At 47.6% G+C, this 21,473-nt stretch overlaps 1 protein-coding gene across 2 annotated transcripts in view; it reads right to left on the reverse strand.

Annotated features, from left to right (window-relative positions):
• Positions 1-1,139: 1,139 nt before the first annotated feature.
• Positions 1,140-21,473, reverse strand: part of LOC143288408 (uncharacterized) — an 85,893-nt gene continuing 65,559 nt past the window's right edge. For both annotated transcript variants that reach the window (XM_076596843.1, XM_076596841.1), the window contains exon 2: positions 1,140-5,715. In XM_076596843.1, coding sequence (XP_076452958.1) covers positions 2,971-5,643 — 2,673 coding nt within the window. In that variant the 5' untranslated portion in view covers positions 5,644-5,715 and the 3' untranslated portion in view covers positions 1,140-2,970. The remainder of the gene's footprint in view (positions 5,716-21,473) is intronic.

Here is a 21,473-nt window from a genome sequence, read left to right on the forward strand (position 1 = left end):
TTATCAGAAAACCATGCCTATTTGTGATACCAGGCGCATAAAGCTGACGACACCAAGAGAAAAACGACAACCAAACATGAAAGAAGAAGAAAAAAACCAGCCAGGTCAAGTCAAAATGTCTCAAATGCCTGAACGATAGGAGGCAATGCTTTTGAAACGGGAAGAGACCTGCAAAAGAGCTGCTTCTTCGGCACAACCGATCAGTTCATTTGACCAAAGAAAGAAGAAAAAAAAAGTCTTAATCTGAAATTTGCCAGCATACACAAACAACTTCTGGGTTATTCCGTGTTTCAACTCTCTCTCTCTCTCTCACACACACACACACATACACACTAGCGCGCAAAAAAGTTAAATAGATATACGCACACGCACAGACACAGACTAAAGGACGTCCTCAGCTTTGGAGTATGTATCATTCTCGCACAGGTTCAGTCAGTGTAAAACCTTTCGAAGTTGTTTGTGTATGCTGGCAAATTTCAAAAAACAAACGTCTCTCCTCTTTAGTTCCGAGGAAATATACATGCCAGCAGACCTATATCTTAAAACAGACTTTACGAATGGCAATTGTCATGATTAACTTGGCACTCCAAGCTTTATGGGTGTCCCCCCCACCCCCCGAGATGTATCAACTACGATGGGGTTGAAGAGTCCCACTGATACAATATGGTTGAACTGGATAAATTAAAAGCTTTCTGAGGACACAAATGCTCATGAAAAAGATGGCATCCGGACTAAATCATTAAAACGATGCGATTTAAAAATCAGTAAGACTCTTTCTGCGTTCATATCCACACACCAACACATAAAAACAATGATATATTTATAAGACTCCCTCACCCCCATCCCTCCCTTCTCATACACGCACATACGTGTACACGTGTGCGCGCTCATCCACACACGAAAGCGCAAAAATACACAAGATCAATTTTTTTTTTTTAAATCACAAGCAAGCCACTCCACTCACACTATCCAGAACAGTTCACTATCTAGAACATTCTCGAAGAAGACAATCGTCTTGGGAATATATCCAGAGAAGAGATCAGCCAACACAAACAATCAAACCAACAAACCCACATAATGAAGAGACAGGCCTTTTTCTGTCGCAGCTCCATCAATCAGCGATACAGCAACTGTTATAAAAAAAAAAACCACACACACAAAAAACACAGTCACTCCATTTACTGTTACATGAACTGTTGCGAACAGAAGTGATTAAATAAGGAAAAGCAGAAAAAAACAACAACAAAAAACAAAGGAGTGATAGTATATGATGTGAACTCTAGAATGAATATGATGCCACGTACACCAGTTATTCTGAATATTGCATGTGCACACATAACATGAAATTCTACTCATCAACTGCTCCAAGACAATCTCTCAAAAGGATTTTATGAAGATGGTGGGGTTCGCCAGTTGGGAGACTGGACGGGAGGGTGGGAAGGGGAGGGAGGGGTGTGTTTGTGTGTTGGGGAGGGGGTGAACAACCATTACACACAACACACAATCGACATACTGGAGGGGGGTACTGATGTCAGTCTTTCAGTCAAGATGACAAACTACACATCTGAAGGGAGAGACGACGTTTTTTCTTCTGGCACAACGAGAAATTAACACAAGAATGATTGTTGTAAGTTGTAATCCTTCCATTTCTATATATATATATATATATATATAATATGTTGATGCAAAACACAAGAAGAGCACCTTGCACATAAAGGTTGGAACAGGCGTCGTTTAAACAATGTACACTCACAGCTTTGGAAACTTGCAGAATAAAATGATGGTATTTTCTTCTTTCTGAAAATATGCCATGGAGAGACTTTGAATAAAAGCCCTCGAGAGAAGTTCAACAACAATAATAATAATAATAATAATATTAATAATAATAATAATCATATACAGATGTTATGTTGCCACAGTATCACATGTTACAACATTCTTACAACATTCACACACATGCATCATGTTACATGACGGTGAACAATTATTTCCAAGATGATCGGAGATGGAAAGCGAAGCGCTCCTCGCTTCTTGTTGAAGCTTCCCCACCTCCGGTAACAATTTCTAACACACACAAGGATACCAATACAAAATACCAATCTTCTTTGTATATTGCCAAGGGAACAAATTCTCTTTTCACTTTTTTTCCTGGACAGAAAAAATACTCCCCCCCCCCCATCACCTCCAAGTAGACTAGATGTTACTGTATTGTTTCAACAAATGCTCTGAAGGCATGTTTTAACAACAGCAACTCAACAGCAGAGTTCCAACGCAATTGTCCGTGAAGATGTTCCTGGTACGTGTCAAGGAGTCTTCGATCCGTTTGCTGGTGAAGTCAACAGAAATAAAGAAAGCTTTCCGCATTCTGAAACACCAAGAGCCGGTCACCACCACCTCGCTGTCATTCCAAAATCAGTCACTTTTCTCCAGCGACTTGAACTTGGTTGGTTTGTTTTTAGTCAGTCAACAAGTAATTTCATTCTCTCTCTCTCTCTCTCTCTGTTTTTGTTTTATTTTCCCAGTTCTATGAAATAAATTATTTTTTGTTAAATTTCCGTCCCCCAGTCCCTCGCTATGAATGGTTCACTGTGCATTCAGAAATGGGTTGAATCCACAACTAACACAATGAAATGAAAGGGTCAATGTTTCGTTTGTTAGTTTTAGTGTGTGTTTTTTTCCAATAACTGTACTGACTGGTAACATTTGAAAGAGCCCCCTTTCAAAGATTCCTTTCCCAGTTGCATGCAGTACAACAACCATCGCTGGCGATTTCCCCAAAGCACAAACCCCTCCGTCCACCCATCCACCCTTCCTTCCTCCCTCTTGTCAAAACACTACCGGAGATGGACAGCTAGTCTAGACAGACGCCATACCAAACTACGAATCACACTCCTCACATAAAAAGAAGACGACAAACTGAAAGCCACTAGAACAGGGTAGAGAGAGAGCCTAGGGAAGACGAGGACGTCATCAAGCCTTGAGACTGGCCTCCACCTGAAGCTCTATCAGATCCACCAGCGTCAGCCGCCCCTTCTTGGCCCCCGTGTAGATCTCCTTGATCTCCGTGTTGCACGCCTTGAAGGGCACGTCAATGCGCTCCACCAGCACCTTGGAGATGAGGTAGTCCAGGGCCGACATCTTCAGGTTGGGGTCCGGCGGGATGGGGAACCCCTGACCCACGTCGTTCTCACACCCGTCGCTCGACGACCTGGGCGAGGCCTGTCCGCTGCTGTTGAGGTCGCTGGCGGCGCCCTCGCTGTCGTTGCTGTTGTTGGAGGAGGAGTTGGAGTTGCTGTAGCAGCGGTCGTTGTTGCGGTGGGCCAGCAGGTCCTTCATCTTCTCCTTGTGGGCCGCCTGCTTCTTGGCGCGGTCCTCGCGCAGGGCGGCCAGGGCGGTGGTGCCCACCACCTTCACCAGGCGGGACTGCAGCCCCTTGCCCTTCCGCTCCTCGGGCGCCGGCCTGGGTGACGAGGAGTCGCCTCTCAGCACCTGCACACCTCTGCGCCTCTCGTCCTGCCTCGGGGAGAGCGACTCGGCCGCTGCCAGGTCATCCACAGAGGAGTAGGAGGAGGCGATGGTCCCGTCCTGGGCAGGTCCCAACGACCGCCTCCCCCCAGTCTGCGGGTAAGGGTCGGCACTGCTGCGGGCCTCTCGGCTGCAGAGTGCTCCTCCCCCTTGGTAACTGTCCACGGCTTGGGGGTGGGGGAGGAGAGAGGAGGAGGAGTGGGGGCGAGGGGGGTGGGAGGGCAGCTGGTGGAAGTGGTAGAGGCCCCCTACCCCAACCTCGCGGCCCGAGTCACTCTGGCTGGGGGGCTCCCCGCGGGCCTGTCCCCCTCGGCTCTCCTCCTCCAGGACCCTGGGCTGTTCCCGGCGTCGGAAGGTGTCCATGGAACTGTCCGCCGTCTGTCGGGTCGGGACCGCAGCCACTGCCACCGCCGTGGAGGAGGAGGAGGAGGACCTGGCCTCGGCGGTGGTGTTGGAAAGCATCAGGAGGGTGGAGGACGCCGACAGGTCGTCCTCGCTCGGGTAGGACGAGGAGGAGGTGGAGGAGGTCTCCATGGCACTCATTCTGCCGCCGCTGCTGCTGACGACAGGGGTGGCGGCATGCGGCACGTCCGTCAGAGGGTGAAGGTGGGGGTGGTGGTGGGGGTGTTGTCCCACGTCCTCGAAGGGTCGGTAGAAAGGTCGGGGGGACACGTCCCGCATCCTGAACGGCTGGGCGGTGACGGTGGGGGGAGGAGGGGGAATAGGAGGAGGGGGGCCGGAGAGGGTGGAGGAGGAGGGGCAGGAGGGGTCTCGCGGTTGGGTAGAGATGGACAGAGGGGAGACTGAACTGTGGGACTGGGCAGGAGGAGGAGGAGGAGGTGGGTAGAGCAGCGAGCCCGTGGAAGGCCTCTGGAGCAGCATCTCACCACCGCCGCCGCCGCCACTACTTCCCCCGTAGATCGTCGTGGGCCCAAGCCCCATGCCAGGCGAGCGACTACTTCTGCCGTCTTGTGGTTGTAGCGGTGGTGGGGGCGGGGCGATGTAGGCAGAGGGGGGAGGGGAGGAGGAGCTACCACCACCACCCCCGTACATCATCCCAGGTGAGGAGGGCGGTCCTGGTGGGGGTGTAGGCTGTGGAAAAGAGTAGGGGTGGTGGTGGTGGGGATACGGCTGCATGTCTCCGCCAACGCCGACGACACCGCTACTGCTACCTCCACCCAACGCGGGGCTGATGTGACCCTGTGACCCTGCAGCTGCGGGAGGAGGAGGAGGGGGGTGCTGGTGGTGCTGCTGGGGGTAGGGGGAGTGGCGGTGGCCCCGGCTGTAGTAAGGGGTGTGGTGGATGGGCAGTGGGGAGCGAGAGGGGGGCGGGGAGGAGGAGCAGGAGGAGGAGGTCGGGGTGGAGGAGTGGCAGTGGCAGCCCCTCATCAGACACACGCTGCCGGAGTGGGGGTTGTGGTGGGGATGGTGATGGTGAAGGTCGTCGTCCCCAACCCCGACCCCCCGGCCAAGCTCCACCTCTCTCCCCCCTCCTCCTCCACCACATTCCTCCTCCATCCGGGGTCGTTTGGCAGCAACGGCGCCTCCTTCCACTCCACCCGGGGTGGGCGTCATGGTCCCTGCGCTGGAAGGACGAGGGCTTCGGGAGAGGCTGAGATCCAGAGGCTCAGCCTCCATGTGGTGGTGGGGGTGGGGGTGAGAAGGGGGGAAAGGGTGAGGAGGAAGAGAAGGAGGAAGAGGTGGTGGAGGAGGTGGTGGTGGAGGATTATCAGACGACTGGTGATGATGGTCCGGGTAGTGGTTGTGGGGGTGGGGGTGGTGGTGGTGCGGGTGGTAGGGTCCGTCGGCGTACACCTCATGGCTGCTGGGCACGTGACCTCCTTGGTGCTGGTGGTGAGAGGAAGCCAGCGGGGGAAGGGAGGAGGAGGAGGCTGAAGACAGCGTGGGTAAGGTCGGGGGTGGTGGTAGCTGCTCCTGCTGTTGTTGTTGCTGCTGCTGATGGTGCTGCTGCGGCTGCTGCTGCTGATGGTGGTGGTGGTGGTGGTGGTGGTGGAGGTCCTGGTGACTGTAGAGCTGGTGAGGGTGGGGGTGTGGATGTTGGGGGTGGGGGTAGCCGTTGGTGGGGGCGGTGGTGGTGGAGGGTTCCGGGGAGGCCATTGTTGTTGTTGTGGGCAGGTGTCGTGACAGGTGTTTCCTCACCTCCTTGCGAGGTCACCTCCTCTGCTCAATCTGCAGACCACACAACACAAAATAAAAATCATTACCTCTATGAAGAGAAATCATCGTTTACGTATTTTGATGACTGATAAAAAGGCCACACACAAACAAACACACACACACACACACACACACACAGATATATATATATATATATATATATATATATATATATAAAACACCATCTGTTCAGTCATTCCTCCCCCAACACACAGTATGATAGTCGTGTACGACTGTGAATGTCAGGACAGAGGAGGTAACTGCTGTCCCCAGCTAGCTATCTGGGCTGGAATTTGAATTTAGTGGAAAGTGTCTTGCCCAAGTTAACTGACCCCACACTCTCTCGGCCAAGACAGGCTTAAAGGACAGTCGGCGTTGGGGGGCCAACTACCCCCCCCCCCCCCCCCCAAAGGCTGCAGCTGTAAAAGCCAGTGCAATTCTGCCTCCTAGTTTGAGAGTCATAGTCCTTCACAGAAAGAACAAGGTGGAAATGATTTCCCGTTTTGTTGTTGTGGAGAGAACAAATGATCAAGCAGCTCTCACTTTGCAATTGACCCAGGTGGAAGGTTTATGTCAGGTAAAGACAGGTAAATTCGCCCGTCAGCAGACAAAATATGCCCTGTCTCCCTGAGTTCAGTGGCTCAACAGAATGCAGAATCATTTCTGAGAAATAAGAGAAACACCACCCATCACATACATACAGCTTCTAAGTCAAAGGATCCGTGGTTTCAAAAGAAAGTTTATTATATAATAATAATAATAATAATAAAAAGGTAAATCAACGAAAGACAGAAAGGAAAGAAAAAAGAAGGGGAAGACAGAAGAAAGGGAAGACAAAAAGAAGGAAGGAGAAAGGAAGAAGGAGAGAAGGAAGGCTGTTGTATTTTTTAACTATGAAAATCTTTTTTTTAAAGGAATAAGAAGAAAAAAAAAGAAAGAAAGAATGATGAGTGGAACGAAAGGAAGACAAAGAATGAACGAACAGAAAGCAGGGAAGGAGGGAAGGTAGGAGGAGTGGAGAAAAACAAGGGAAGAAAGAACAGAAAGAAAAGGAGACAGAATGATGGATGAAAGAAATGGATGAGAAAGAAAGAATGAATGAACGGAAATAAAAGAAGGAAGGAGGGAAGAGTGGAAAGAAAAACAAAGAAAGTAAGGAAAGAAAGAAAGAAAGAATGGTGAACGGGAGGAATGGAAGAGACGGAAAGAATAAAAAGGAAAGAAAAGAGGTACGAAAAAAGAAAAAAAAAAGAACGATAGAAAGACGAAATGAAGGAAGGAAGGGGGTAGAAAAAAAAAGAAGAAAGAAAAACAGAAAGAAAAATAACGATAAAGAATGAAAACGAAGACCGAAATAAAACGACTAAAAGATTTTTTTTTTTATTTTTTATAAACGCAGCCTTCATGTGCACAAAGATAAACAAAATCAAACATATTAACCACACACACAGATCACCCCCCCCACCCCCACCCCCAGTCCTTTTAAGGCCACCACACAAATAAACCATTCTTCAACCCAGAACCACATGTCGGTCGGATATCTCTCATAAAGCCAGTTCCAAAGATAACCATGTTGGGGATCATAATATATAAATAAAAAATATATATTAAAAAAAAAGAGAGAAAAAAAAGCATACAAAACATGCGGAGCTCTAATCAAGTCGATGACAGAGGCAATGCGAAGTCTGTGATGTTACAGACGGTGTGGCACTTGGCAAGGAACACGAACCGCCTCGGCTGTGGAACAGCTGGCGTATGTTCAAGACTAGAATGATGTGCGCAGTTTTGTTTGCACACACACACACACTCTCTCTCTCTCTCTCTCTTAGTCTTTTGAGGAGAAAAAAAAAACCAGTGTAAAAGTGTTGCTGTTTCAGTGTTCAATGTAAAATATTGTTGCTGATGTTTCAATGTTTAATGTTAATCTTACAATGTTACCTGCACGCCAACCCTACCGCTTCTTATCCGCTGTGATAGCGCACGTGTGTGTGTGTGTGTCTGTGTGTGTACCAGTACCATATGTGCGTGTATGTGCAGCTCCCCCTTTTACACACAGACAGACGGTGGGAGGTGCATGAGAGAGAATGAGGGAGAGGGTGTGGGGGCGGGGACACAGACAGAGAGACGGATAGCAACAGACAGAAACAGAGAAAGAACATGTGTTATTTAAACACCAGCTGTATTGCAAACAAAACATTAAACAAGCCAAAAGAGACTATTAGAAAGAGCGAGAAAAGAAAACCACCAAAAAACCGAAAACGGACACAGTCCCTCACTCTTAACTTGTAATCTATTTTCAGTCTCGAAAAATATTGATTAGCATCATTACATTTATGTATCGGTCGCAAGCACATCAACCGCAAAAAAAAAAAAAAACCCCAAAAACCCCAGCAAGAAACCAACAAACAACAACAACAAAAACACACGACAACTACAACAAACCTATCAGGTTCTTCAGCACGCAAATAACTGTTAGCTTGGTTCTGTCTCTGCACCTTAATTAATCAATGTTGTCCCCAATAAAGATTTGTTGGAAACCAAATCCTTCACTTCGGTATCGGCGTGAACAAGAAAGAGCCTGATACATAGGCCGCAGTACAGAGTCAAAAGTAAGCTGATCTTGCAAACTGTTTGGGATTACCGCAGGGTAACCTGCAAGACTCATGTTCCTCATTGTTCACCCCTGCCTGTGTCACTGTAAGTACGGCCACAAACAACGTTTACGCTGTATGGGCTTGGTCCCATCAAACCCCACACCGGCATAGGGTGTAGGAACTGGGACAAACAGGCTGCGCGCGCGCGTGTGTGTGTGTGTGTGTGTGTGAAGGTGTGTTCGTGTGTCTGTGGGTGGTGGTGGTGGTGATGGTGGTGGTGAACCCTAGCCCACCTGCACGTGGTGTAGGAACTGGGACAAACAGGTTGTGTGTGTGTGGGGGGGTGGTGGGGGTGGTGGTGAACCCTAGCCTACCTGCACTTGGTGTAGGAACTGGCAAAAACAGGTTGTGTGTGTGTGTGTGTGTGTGCGTGTGTGTGTGTGTGTAACGGCGCAACGGTGCAGAGGGGGAGATGTAGGTGGAAGGTGGAAGGTGTGGGGAGGGCGAGGGGGGGTCAGGGGAAGAGGAGGTAAATGGGTGTGGTGGTGGTGGTGGTGGTGGGGGTGGTGAGGCACCAGAAAGCCAGCCGTTCCTCTATACCAACACAACCAAAACGAGCCGTTGGTGTGTGTGTGTAGGCTTTTTGATTGACCCAACAACAACCACACACACACACACACACAAAGAAAAAATAGAAAATAACGAGCGCACACCACGACCAACACCACCAAAGCCTGCACAATATTATGCCAGGGGTTTCTTTGCAACCACAAAATTTTTATGACCGACTTTGCTTCCACAACTACTCGATCTTTCGCTTCCGTAACTACTCGGGTCTTTGTTTCCATAACTAATCGATTTTTTTTGCTTCCATAACTGATCTTTTGTTTCCATAACTACTCGATTTTTCTGCTTCCATAACTGATCTTTTCCTTCCACAATTACTCAGGTCTTTTGCTTCCACAACTACTCGAGCCTTTGCTTCCATAACTACTCAATCTTACGCTTCCACGACTACTCAATTGTTCGCTTCCATAACTACTCGATCTTTTCCTTCCATAACTACTAGGGTCTTCGATCTTTTGCTTCCATAACAACCGGATCTTGTCCTTCCATAACAACTCGATCTTTCCGCTCCATAACTACTTGGGTCTTCGATCTTTTGCTACCACAACTACTCGACCTTTCTCTTCCATATCTAGTCAAGCTTTTGCTTCCATAACTACTCGGGGCTCTACAGTACATCCAGACTTTTGGTCACCATGACACTACCACGTCCTGTCCACAAGTTCAGAGTGACCCGGCCAGTGCTTCCATCACTACTCGATCTTTCGCCTCCATATCTAGTCGAGCTTTTGCTTCCATAACTACTCGATCTTTCGCCTCCATATCTAGTCGAGCTTTTGCTTCCATAACTACTCGATCTTTCGCCTCCATATCTAGTCGAGCTTTTGCTTCCATAACTACTCGATCTTTCGCCTCCATATCTAGTCAAGCTCTTGCTTCCATAACTACTCGGGGCTCTACAGTCCAGACTTTTGGTCACCATGACACTACCACGTCCTGTCCACAAGTACAGAGTGACCCGGCCAGTGCTGGTCAGCTGGGCAGGGCACCTCATCCTTTGTGCCTCGCCTCGCCTCACCTCACCCAGCGGCTTCGTTGTAAAGCAGAGATTAATAAGGCTTGGTGGTCCTCAACGACCCTTGAACAACAGATAGGGTGGGGGGGTGGGGGGGGAAGAAAGAGACAAAGAAAAGAAAAAAGTCGGGTGGGGGGGGTGGGGGGGGAGGGGGCTGGGGGGGGGGACAGGGGGAAAGAGTGTGTGAACGAGCTGGCCACAGAGAGAGACAGAGAGACAGAATACAGAGCAATAGGGAGAAAGAGAGAGATGGAGACCGAGAAAAAGAGAGCGAGCGAGCGAGGTAGAGAGAGAGAGCGATCGAGAGAAAGAGAGAGAGAGAGAAAGAGAAACAGGGAGAGCGAGAGAGAGAGAGATTGCGACTGAGATTAAGACGGTTTATTCATTCAGACTATATAGCCTCTTATAAGGGGAGTATAATTATGCTAGATGAACAATGGAAAAAAGAAAGAGACAAAGTACAGGGTGAGGGTGAGGGAGAGAGAGAGAGATACCGAGCTAGAGCAAAAGAGAGAAAGAGAGATAGAGACCAAGAGCGAGACTGAGAGAGAGTGAGCGAGCGGACGAGGTCGAGAGAGAGAGAGAGAGAGAGAGAGAGAGAGAGAGAGAGAGAGAAACACAGAGAGGAAGACAGAGAGAGAGACAGAGTGAGACAGAGAGAGTGGGGGGAGAGATAGAGGGAGGGAGGGAGAGAGAGAGAGGAAGAGAAAAAGAGAGCGATAGAGAGAGAGAGAGAGAGAAGCACAGTTCAGAGAAGGAACACGGGGCGGAGTGTGAGACCTAGAGGAAGAGGGGTGTAGGTGGTAGATAAATAGGGGGAAGAAAGGGTGAGGGGGGTGGGGTCTCTACATGAAATAAGGAACAAACAAAAACAAAAAAAAAAGCGTTAGCACAAGCATTTCTCGAAAAACTACTGATGATCCTTCCCCTACACATACACACAAGCGCGCGCGCACACACACACACACACATATTATACACTCACTCACACACACACACACTTGCGATATACACGTGTCCACACGACAGCAGTATCAATAATAACGACACTACCACTACCACACACACACACAAAAAAACAGGTGAACTTTCCATACTATACTTTCTACTCGACACCCTTCCCCCCTTGCTCCCCCCTACCCACTCAACCTTCTCCCCCCCCCACCCCCCAACCTTCCCTCGTTACGCTCTCGCACATTTCTCCCCTCCCCGCCCCCTCCCCCTCCCTTTTCTCTCTCCTCTCTCCTGTGCCCGTGTAGTGCCCTCTACACTCTGACTTGACCGGTCAAGCAATGATTAATGGGCAGCCGGCCGGGGAGGGAGTGTAGTAAAGGGACAGAGGGAGGGGGGAAGGGAGAGGGAGAGGGTGAAAAGTCGGTCAGGCCAGGCAACGAGCGAACCCTGACCTTTTGACTGACCGGCTAGGTATATTGCTTGCTCGGCTCTACTCGCTACTGCCCGGCTTGACCTACCCCCCCCCCCCTCCCCCTCACCACTACTACTACCCTGTCGCCTCTCTCCCAACACACACACCTCATCACACACACACACACACACACACACACAAAATCTCTCCCCCTCCTCCTCATTCACTTCTTCTTGCTAACAGGAACGGTACGACTAGAACACCACCAGCTGCACAAATCAGTCGCCAAGAGAGAGAGAAAGTATAAGGGGTGGGGGGAGAGAGAGAGAGAGAGAAAGAAACAGGGACAGAGACAGAGAGAGAGAGAGAAACAGGGACACAGAGAGAGAGACAAAGAAACAGGGACACACAGAGAGAGAGAGAGAGAGAGAGACAAAGAAACAGGGACACAGAGAGAGAGAGAGAGAGAGAGAGAGAGAGAGAGACAAAGAAACAGGGACAGAGAAAGAGAGAGTATAAGGGGTGGGGGGAGACAGAGACACAGAGAGACAGACAGAGACACAGAGACAGCCGGAGAAGTGGTGGTAAGGGAGGGAATTCTGACTTTGTTCTTTGCTGCTCTCTCTCTCTCTCTCTTACGAAGCTTAAAAGTCATTGCTTAGGAAGAAGTCCAAATACATACAATCAGCAAAAGGCTAAACGTCTTTCTTCTTTCGCTGGAGAGAGAGAGAGAGAGAGAGAGAGAGAGAGAGAGAGAGAGATGGGGTGGGGGAGGAATTCTAACTTTATTCTTTCTTTGCTGCTGTTTCGATCTATCCTCTCTCTCTCTCTCTGTCTCTCTCTGTGTGTGTGTGTGTGTGTGTGTGTGTGTGTGTGTGTGTGTGTGTGAGTGACAGAGAGGCACAGAGAGAGAGAGAGAGAGAGAGAGAGACAGAGACAAGCAGAGAGACAGAAACAGAATCACCAAGAACAAAATGCCGACTGGCAATTCGCACTTCCTGGATGCTGAAAAAAAAAACCCAAACAACTCAATTCTTTTTTAAATGTATATATTATATATATATATGCACCGCCCATGTATCTAGTTCAAAGAAACAAAATCAGAAGAGAGAGAGATATAGATATATAGATAGAGAGAGAGAGAGAAACAAAAAAACTATATATGTTAAACATACAAAAATAGTGAATGGGCAAGTAAAGCAGAAAACGGGAAGAAGACGGCGATTGAAAAGAGAAAGGGGGAGTGAGGGATGGTGGAAGAGAGGGAGGGACGGAAGGAAGAAGAGAAAGAGAGAGGGAAGGAGAGAAAGAGAGAGAGAGGGAAGTGGAGAAAGAGATAGGGAGGGAAAGAGAGAAAGAGAGAGGGGAGGAGAGAGAGAGTGAGAGGAAGAGAGAGGGGGAGAGAGGGAGGGAAGGAGAGAAAGAGAGAGAGGGGAGAGAGAGAGAAGGAGAGGAAGAGAGGGAAGTGGAGAAAGAGAGGGAGGGGAACACAGAAAGAGAGAGAGAGAGAGAGAGAGAGAGAGAGAGAGAAAAGAAAGGAAATGAAAATTAATCATACTTAACTACTGAGAGGAAGGATATTCAACGTCACGTTTTTGTTGTTTTGTTGTTTTTTTATTTGTTTTTTTATTTGCTGTCGTTTTTCAGGGACACTTGGCGTGTCAGATCAATTGTTCTTACCGCGCCATCAATTTACACTGGGACTCCTAAAACACGGTCTCGTTGAAATCAGAACACTCACAAGCGCAGTATTGATTTTGCACAATTCACATCAGCTTGAGTTCATGACACAAGTGGGGGGCTGTAGCTTAGCAGTAACGTGTCCGCCTAGGGTGCGAGTGAATATCTGAGCACACTGAATAGAATCCAACACCTCCCGAGCTAGTATGGCTGCCTATATGGCGAGGTAAAAACAGTCCTACACGTAAAAGCCCACTCGTATACATAGGAGTGAACGTGGGAGTTGCAGCCCACGAACAAAGAAGAAGAAGAAGAAGAAGAACCCCACACTTAACTCGCCAGTTTCTTTTCTTAACCCCTCTCCACTAGACCTTGCGGGGGTAGGTGTCTGGACTCTCTTTAGTCATTCGGATGAGACGATAAACTGATCGAGTTCCAGCGGTGTATTGTATGAACCCACGGCAGCAAAGAGGTTGTCCCTGACTTAATTCTGATGACAACTCCACCCGGAACCTAAAAGCCTCGAATGCACGCGCCTGATATTCCACGAACGTGATCACGAATTCATCCATCCTTTCTCACGTGCACTGCAGTCCTGTTAATCAACATCGTCAGCAACACACAGCAAAGAACGATACGTTCACGCTACACTGAGGAGCTGGTTCATTCACTATCACGCACTGTCCTGCACGCGAACAGAGCGAGCTGGTTCTGTCGCAAGGTGGATGGATAGGTGGAGTCGTAATGGCACTTAGTTGGGTTCACGTTTTTAATTCCATTCGTTTCATTGTGTTCACATTATTTCTAAATTCCACTCGTTTGGCTGCGTTCACATTTCTAATTCAGTTTTCATTTCATTCCGTTCACATCTTAAAAAGTTCGTTCATTTCATAGCGTTCACATTAATTTCAGATTCCCGTTCACTGTGTTCACATTTTCAATTCCGTTAATTCCATTTGTGGTCACCTTGTTATTTCCGTTCATTCCACTGCCTTCGTATTTGTAATTCAGCTAATTCCCTGTGTTCACGATTTCAATTCCGTCATTTCACTGCGTTCACACTTTCAATTCCGTTCATTCCATTGTCTTCACATCTTCAGTTCCGTTCATCTCATTGTGTTCACACTTTTAAATTCCGTTCATTCAATTGTGTTCACGATTTCAATTCCGTTAATTTCATTGTGTTCACACGTTTAATTCCGTTCATTTAATTGTGTTCACACTTTTAATTCCGTTCATTTATTTCCGTTCACCTTTTTTTATTTTTAAATCGCGTTCGATTTCATTCTGTTGATCATTATTTTTAATTCCGTTCATTTCGTTGTCTTTACACACACGCACGCACGCACACAAGATATATATATATATATATATATATATAGAGAGAGAGAGAGAGAGAGAGAGAGAGAGAGATACAGAGAGATAGACAGACAGACTGACAGAGAGAACAGAACAATGAAAAAGAGAATTTGTTTTTTAAGACAAGTCATACACACACGTACGCACTCACACACACACACACACACACACACACACAACTGGATACGTACAAAGGCGAACTGAAAACAAAAGCAAATGGGGACCATCATCACCACCACCACTTTTAGTGACAGGCGAATCGAGAAGAGGCGAATGAGGACCACCACCTGATCAACACCTGACAGGAGAAACAGACCGCTGGTGATCGAGTTCCGTGCTGACATGATTAACTTTTACAGAGGTGTGTCACATGATCTGTGCTGAACAGCAAAGGCTGTACGAGAGAGGCGGAACGTGCTGACATGATTAACTTTTACAGAGGTGTGTCACATGATCTGTGCTCTCGAAGTTGATTGGCTCTCCGAAGTTCAGAACAGCAAAGGCTGTACGAGAGAGGCGGAACGTGCGAAACAGCAGGCTTGTTTTTTTTGTTTGTTTGTTTGTTTTGTTGTTGTTGTTTTTCCGATTCTGTGCTCCTTTTTTATGTCAGCATACATACATACATACGATGGCACTTCACTGACCAGAGTTTGGATGTAGCAATGGAGGCTGCCAACTGAAGAAAATCAATGGGAGGACAGACAGCATGTTTTGCTGCTTTTTGTCAAAAGTCGATCGCCTTTAGCAATGCTCCAATTTCGAGGAAAAGTTAAGAGGCGCATGCGCAAGATCCAAGATGGCCGCGGAACTCTCCCGGTTCACTGGGAACTGGCGGATCGGTGGGGGGAAAAAGACGAACCATGAAGTACCATCCACGCATGCAACGCTTAAAAAAAAAAAAAAAAATAATTAACAAAAACTCAACGCACCATACGTGATTCCCTCATGCATACACACACAGATAAACGCATGTGCAGTTATCTCTACTCGTGATGACCACCACCGTCACAACCACAACGCGCGCGCGGGCACGCACACACACACACACACACACTACACCACTGACGTAAACACATAAACCACACACCTATATACATCCAGCGGTCTGTCAGTCAGTCGCAGTGGTAGCAGCAGTGAGGAGGAGGAGAAGAAGAAGGAAACCTGAACGTGGGACTGACTGCATGACCACTGCCCAGTATTATCTACATAAAAATCGGTCCGTCCACTTGCTTGAACTGCCCGTGACCTGTGTATGTGTGTGTGTGTGTGTGTGGGTGCGGAGAGGAGGGGGGGGGGGAAGGCTGAGGTTGTCCGCAGGCTAAAGCCCTATGGTTCATTCCACCCTACGAGGGCCAACTACTTTGTCATGACATCATATCTCGACCGATTTTTTTTAATTTTTTTTCCTACCTGCTTGCCGATCACCTCTCGCCCCACCCACCACTACGCTTCCACCTGCACTACTCGCTCGCTTGCATGACAGCTTATGGATCTGTATGTATCATGCCTGCCAGCGGTGTCCCTGGGGGGAGAAGACATATATACTGGTAAGGGGGGGGGGGGGGAGGGGATGTATTGGACTATTCGTGTTTTGTTTTTTTTAAATGGAAATATAATGAGGCCATGAGATGAACCTTTTATTTACCTGTGTGCTAGCTGAATTGGTAGCGGAAGCAGCACTTACTTGAAGTTGTGTACCTTAGCAATGGAGAGAGTTACCACTCTTTTCCCCCCTTTTTTTTTTTTTTTTTTTTTTTCCAATGAGGATCGAGGAGGAGGAGGAGGGAAAAAATTTTTAATAAAAATAATTATAATCATGTCATTCGTCAAGGGAAAAAAACACTTTTCTTTCCAGGATATCCCCCCCCTCCCCCCGAACAGTATTGATTTCTTGAGGGTAGGATTTTTTCTTCTTAGGTAAAAAAAAAAAAAAAAAAAAAAAAAATCCAAGCTTTTTCCCCTGTATTTGTTCTATTATATTTTGATTTTTTCATTCTCCGAGGCAAACAATAAAATGAACAACAAACAAACAAACAAACGACAACAACAATTTGAAGAAAAAAAACCCCAAACAAACAAAAAAAAACAAAAAAACCAACAACTGGGAGTGTACGTTAAGGGAGCACGTGGTGTAGTTAATATGAATACATTTAACTCTTGAAAAACAAGGGGGCAGGTGTTGGTTCTTTTCCCTCCTTAGAAGCCTCCCCCCCCCCCCCCCCACCCCCCACCCCTTCCCCTCCTCTTCCACCGACCAGGGCTCCACGTGGAGCCGGCGAGTCTGCGATCGTTGAACTGACCACTGCTGGCTGGCTGGCTGGCTGGGAACTAACTCGGTCGGTGGACAGACACAAGAGTGGGTGGTATGGGTGGGTAGGTGAGGAAGCGGGTAAAAGAGAGAGGGTGATGAGGAGGGGGGGGGGGGGCCGAGAGAGAGTTGAGTAACTGACACGTGGTGTGCGCCATTGTACCCGCCAGTTCACCCAACCACCACCACCCACCGTCGACTCCCGCCCCCACGTCCTCCCTCACTTCTGTGGAAGTGGTCTGTAGTCGTCGTCGAAACATATTATGCCAGCTATTTTGTGCTTATCGTTTCTTATTTCCAAGTTGCGACTTAAGAATAAACTCGTTTCTGTTTCCAGGTTGCCATGTGGACTTAATGGACTTAAAAATAAACTTTATCGCAAATATATATATATATATACACATGATCTATCTAACTTAGTCTGTAAGAAGGCCCATGCGCGTTATCACTGCTGGAGGGAGGAGGGGGGGGGGAGGTTCAACTGGAACAAATTAAGTGTTTTTTTCGTGAGGGAAATGCGCGCCGCGCACACACACAGGCGCGTGAATTTGTAAATCCGTGTGGCTGCGAATATCAGGCCTGGTGGGGTGGACTTCGGAAGTATGTCATCTGAGCCTACTGCATAAAGTGTTCGGGTTGGGGGGGTTGGGGAGTGAGGGAGGGGGCTTAGGGGAGAGAGAGTGGGCAGTTGTTTTGAACTTAAGAGTACGCCTGACTCTTTGGCTGAAAAAAAAGGGGGGGGGGGGGAGGGGGGGACGGCGAACGAAAAATGAGTGAGTGGGAAAGATTTAGATTAAGAGAGAGGTTGGGAGGGCGGGGTTGGTGGTAAAAAGAGTAAATAGATATGAGAGAGAACAGTATAAACAGGTGTATATAATTATATATATGTGTGTGTATGTATGTCTACAGAGAGAGACAGACAAACGGATAGACTCTCTCTCGCTCGCTCTCTCACTGACAGAGAGAGAGAGAGAGAGAAGACGCACAGATTCTCTCTCTCTCTCTCTCGCGCGCGCTGTCTCTCTCATTGACACACGGAGATACAGAGAAAAAAAAAAACAGACAGAAGGACGGACACACACACACACTCTCTCTCTCTCTCGCTCGCTATCTCTTTGACACACACACAGAGAAACAGACGAACGGACAGAAAGAAAGAGAGAGACAGACATTTTCTCTCTCTCACCCTCTCACTGACAGAGAAAGAGAGAGAGACAGAGACAGACAGACGGACGGACAGACAGACTCTCTTGCGTTCGCTCTCTTATTGACAGAGACAGAGAGACAGACAGAGACACAGAGAGAGACAGACAGAGACACAGAGAGAGACAGACAGAGAGCGACACAGACAGAGAGAGACAAATAGACAGAGACACAGAGAGAGACAGACAGAGACACAGAGATACACAGACAAACACACAGAGATACAGCGACACAGAGAGAGAGACAGACAGACAAACGGACACAGACCGAGACGGACACAAGCGTACAGAACTGAAGAGGTTTGACCGCAAGAGTTAACGACCCCTGTTTACGATCACAACGTTCACCCCCATACCACCTACAGGCGGGGTGAGCAAGTCATGCCAGCCAACACAGCAGAAAAATCCCCGCGGAGAACTGGCCAAAGTCGGTTAATGGCCTCCACCACCACCACCACCACCATTATCACCCCCCCCCCCCACCCTTCCTCCCTCCCTCACACGTGGTCAGTCAGCGAGGGCAACGGCTTTCAGCGGTGTCCGGTTCAAGGACCTTTTGACCACGCACACACCCACACGTTTAGTTCGTTGAGCCGGCTTTTGACCAGTGCATATATCTTATTCTACCTTCTACGGTCTCTACCCGTGTTTGCGTTACCTACAGCATGTTGTGCTTGCTGTCGACGCTTTCGTCGTCTTTTACCTTTCCAGTACATACGCACGCACGCACGCACGCACGCGCGCGCGCACACACACACACGCACACACACACATATTGAACATCTTGGCAAACGAAACTGAAATTAAGCCACTGTAATAGTTAAAATTAGGCCGCTGTAATTCTCTTTATCTAAGTTGTCTTTTGATAGCGATTGGTTTTTGAGTCGAAACATATAGCTTTTTTTCTTTTCCGTTTTTATTCTTTTTCTTTTTTTTTCTTTTTTTTATCTCACGATTACTGACGGACAAAGAATTTAGGCATCTCTCTCTCTCTCTCTCTCTCAAAAACTGATACATGTCCAGGATATAAAATTGCAAAACGAGGTTTCCATGGTGGGCGGAATATCTAAGTTAATCTCTCTCTCTCTCTCACTGCCCCCCCCCCCCTCTCTCTCTCTCTCTTTCTCTATGCCATACCCTCTCTCTCTCTCTGTTATACATTATCCGGTATGTAAAACTGCAAAACCACCAGGAGGAGCGTTGATGGCAAAAAAGATAACATATATAATGGTTGCTCCATCCCTGATCACGTATAGATACCTACTCTGTGTGTGTGTGTGTGTGTGTGTGTGTGCGCGCGCGCGTGTGTGTGTGTGTGTGTGCAGAGAACACCTTTATAACGACATGTATACAGGTGCAGAAAGCTGAATACTTTAGTAACGGCTTATAGTGGGTGCACAAAGTTCTACACTTTTATAACGACTTGTATGGGAGGGCACAAATGCTCCACACCTTTATAACGACTTCTAAAGTGGGTGGAAGAAAACACAGGTATCTGAGTTAAAGAAGAGGGGTGGGGTGCGGTAAATAGGCCTCCATCTGTCACTGTATTCTAAGTCGTCTTATATATATATATATATATATATATATATACACACACACAATAAAAATAAATTTAAAAAAGCAACTTCCAACGTTTCCCGACGGCCTTGACTGTCATCAGATCCTTTAACAGGGGGGGGGGGGGGTTGGGGTTGGGAGGGGGAAGGTACGGTACATTCAGTAGGCCCATACATCTGGGTCAAGGAAATCTGGGTTTTGCTATTTTAAAAAGAAAAAAAACAACCCACAAACACCCCCCCCCTCCTCCGCCCCCTCCCCCCCTTTTTCTTCAAATGACTAGACTGTGGGGGGAGGGAGGGGCAGGGTGTGAGAAGGGTAGGGGAGGGCGAAGGTGTGCCTTAGAAATATCCGAGTCGAAAAGGTCGAGCCCAGAATGGCTGTTCGTCACGCCATGTGGTTTTGTTTTTTTTTGGTTTCTTTTTCGTGTGATTTTTTCCACAGGGTAGCGCTATATTTAATCATGTTAACTGGTGCATCAACAACAACAACAACAACAAAAGAAGAAGAAGAAAGAAGAAGAAAGAGAGACAGACACACCGACCGACAGAGAACACTGAACTGAACATTGAAATGTTTAATGTCATTAGCTGTAAAGCTCGAGACAGACACAGAGAGTGAGAGATAGACAGACAGACAGAAATAGACACAGACACAGAGAGAGAGAGAGAGAGAGAGAGAGAGAGAGAGAGACAGACAGACAGACAGACAGACAGACAGACAGACAGACAGAATGACAGAGAAGGTAAGAAAAAAAAGAGCAACGAAGGAATGCAGAAAATGTAGACAGGTCGATAGAAAGACAGAGAGACTGAATAAAAGAAAGAAACAATAAAATGAAAAACTAAAGAAAGAAAGAAAGAAAAAAGAATCCACCCGCTTCAGGCGCATTGCCGGTGGACATAAATCCTAATTTGGAAGCCTGCCTTGTTGGGTTTTTTTTAATTTGTTTTTATTTTGGGTTTTTTTTTTCCGGTATCCGTTACACACACACACACAAGAACCCAAATTGTACTGCATAAAACCTCTGCAACAAAACGCCAACACATAAAACTTGCACACGTATTTAAAACAAAAAGGTTTAAAAAAAATAAATTAAAAAAAAGAAGGGATTTAAAAAAAAAAAAAACTGTCAGAATACACTTGACCGAGCTTGTGCTGAGTTAAAGCACTCACACACACACACACACACACACACACACACACAAATAGTCAGTCACACACACACACACACACACGTATAAAAAAAGTCATTCACACATTTTGCCTCGCAAAACATTACAGGACGGGGGTGGGAGGTTGGGGGTTAGGGGACTGAGTGAGAGAGGGGAGAGAAGGAGATGTGGGGGGGAGAGAGAGGGAGGGAGTGGCTGATGAGAGGAGGACGAGGGAGTGAGGGAGGGGGACTGGGGGTGGTGGTAGTTGTGGTGGTGGTGTTGAGTGACACAATGGGAAGGAGAGGGGTTGAGGGGTTTGGGGGGTTGGGGGGTCATTACTAAGTTTGGCCGAGGTCACAGTGACTTTAGCACTCTTGTTGCCCGCGCTAACTGTTGTGTTCCACGTTTGGTGGCAGAATGGTTCAGACGCTCAGCTGCCAATACAGAGAGTGTGGGTTCGAATCCCGCTCTCGCCCTTTCTCCCACGTTTGACTGGAAAATCAAAACTGAGAGTCCAGTCTTTCGAGTTTCAGTTTCAGTTTCACTTTCTCAAGGAGGCGTCACTGCGTTCGGACAAATCCATACACGCTACACCACATCTGTTGAGCAGATGCCTGACCAGCAGCATAACCCAACGCGCTTAGTCAGGCCTTGAGTGCATGCTTACATATTTGTGTACCTATGAAAGTGGATTTCATTTTACGTAATTTCGCCAGAGGACAACACTCTCGTTGCCATGGGTTCTTTTTCAGTGCGCCAAGTGCGTGCTGCACACGGGACCTCGGTTTATCGTCTCATCCGAAAGACTAGATGCTCAGTTTGATTTTCCAGTCAAACTTAGGAGAAAGGGCGAGAGCGGGATTCGAACCCACACCCTCACGGACTCTCTGTATTGGCAGCTG

Source organism: Babylonia areolata, chromosome 12 (genome assembly GCF_041734735.1).
Source record: "Babylonia areolata isolate BAREFJ2019XMU chromosome 12, ASM4173473v1, whole genome shotgun sequence".
Taxonomy (NCBI): Eukaryota; Metazoa; Mollusca; class Gastropoda; order Neogastropoda; family Buccinidae; genus Babylonia; species Babylonia areolata.